Source organism: Otolemur garnettii, unplaced genomic scaffold, assembly GCF_000181295.1.
Source record: "Otolemur garnettii isolate 467f Iridium unplaced genomic scaffold, OtoGar3 scaffold00112, whole genome shotgun sequence".
NCBI lineage: Eukaryota > Metazoa > Chordata > Mammalia > Primates > Galagidae > Otolemur > Otolemur garnettii.
This window is the reverse complement of record NW_003852507.1, coordinates 200,756-202,672: the sequence shown is the minus strand read 5'-3', so window position 1 is coordinate 202,672 and position 1,917 is coordinate 200,756. Positions and strand designations below refer to the sequence as shown.

Genomic DNA, 1,917 nt, shown 5'->3' with positions numbered 1-1,917 from the left:
AAAAAAAAAAAAAAAAAACAGAATGTCTCTCTCAGGCTTCTACTCTAAACCTGGAATCCATCCCTTCAGATGATTTCTGTGTCTAGGGAAGTGAAAAGCTTACCACCTTAACCTTTTAGTGCATCCAACTGTGACATTACACACAACACGTATGGCACCTTCTAGGGCTATTATTGCTAAATACTTTTTTTCTTAATTATAAATTGACGATTTATTATATACATGTATGCATACAAAGTGACGTTACGATTTGTGAATATAATGTGAAAAAATTAATCAAGCTGATTAGCATATCATCACTTCAAATTCTTATATTTTGTGGTGAGAACATTTGAGATTTACTCTTAGCAATTTAAAAATGTAGAATACGTTATTATTAACTGCATTTACCACACTGTGCAATAGAGCCCACAAAAACCTTTATTTCTTCTGTCTAACTGAGATTTTTTACCCTTTAGCCATTATCTCTCCATTTCTTCTACTCTGCAGCCTCTAACTACCATTCTACTCTCTGCTTCTCAAAATAAAACAAGTTTGATTGCTTTCATGTCTCACAGTTAAGTGAGAACATTGGATATTTGTCTTTCTCTGCCTGGCTGTTTTCACTTAGCACGATGCTCTCCAATTCCATCCATTCTGTCACAAATGACAGAATTTCCACATTTCTTAAGGCCGGGTAGTATCCCGATGTGTTTATATACCATATTTTCTTTATCCATTTGTCTGTTGATGGACAATTAGGTTGATTCTATAATTTGGCTATTGTGAATACCACTGCAGTGAACATAGACGTGCAACCCATTCTTTGAAAAACTGATTTCAAATCTTTTGGGTACATACCCAGAAGTAGGATTACTGGGTCCGATGGTAATGCTATTTTTAGTTTTTAAGTTTTCCATAATGGCTTTACTAATTCACATTCCCATCAGTACTTCTCAAGTATGGTATTTAGTTGGGTAAAATAAAATAAAAATACCTCTATAGAAAGACAAATTAGTAGGAAGCTGCTTATGATTAATGCCAAATTCAGTAAGCGCTGGGGGAATAAGGGATCACTCCAGGCTTGAATCAAGGAAGACTTTGTGGAGAAAAGACAAATACAAAGTTAAATGAGGCTCCAAATTCCTATATTCTGCCATTTGAACAATCTGAATCAAACCCCACGGTCTTAATAACATGTTTTCTATAACTGCATCCTCCAGAGTAGCCAAGATGAAGCAGAGTGCTAAACAGAAAAGAGAACAGAGAGAACGCATAAGCGAAGTGAAGGAAAAGGTGGCCAAAACTCGGAATCAGGCTCTGCAGGAACAATTTGATGAATGGATTCTAGACCCCAAAGGAATGATCCCCATGTTGGTGGTAAGAAAGGCAGGGACATACGGTGAAGGGTAGGTAGGGTGGGTGATAAGAGGGCAATTGCTAGAATACTGAGCAGAATGCTACAAGCATCTCTTGAAATTTCCAGTCCTACTAAGGTAAGTCAATTGTTGACCTGTCTGGTCCATGATAGTTTGATTTCTTCAATTTCTCTTGAGCATTAAAAAAAAAATTCTAGCAAAATCTCCATTCTGGCTGAGAGTCCCAAACTTGTTACTACAAGCGGACATAGATTTCATTTGTCTGTTTGTTGTGGGTTTTTTGGTGGGAGGGGGTATGTCTGTACCATCATCTATATTTGAACGCTGAGCACAGTTAGCTTCAGAGGATAATTATATTCTAAGAGTGAGATATTCTCTCTCATGTATGGATGGATTTGAAAATACTTATTGGTTAGATATAATGCCAAACATTTTCACCTGAAAGTGAATGATCAAAAATGGACCAAGGGAAGATAAGCCATGATGGGAAGAAAATATTAGCAAAAGACTTTTTTGATAAAAGACTGTTATCTGAAATAGACAAAGAACATTTTTTTTT

The 1,917-nt window shown here is 36.2% G+C and overlaps 1 protein-coding gene across 1 annotated transcript in view; it reads left to right on the top strand.

Moving 5' to 3' along the window:
- Positions 1–1,917, top strand: part of EFCAB5 (EF-hand calcium binding domain 5) — a gene marked incomplete at its 5' end in the record, with an annotated part of 141,249 nt that overhangs the window by 33,094 nt on the left and 106,238 nt on the right. Inside the window, 1 exon segment of the mRNA XM_012809720.1 lies at positions 1,203–1,359. Coding sequence (XP_012665174.1) covers positions 1,203–1,359 — 157 coding nt within the window.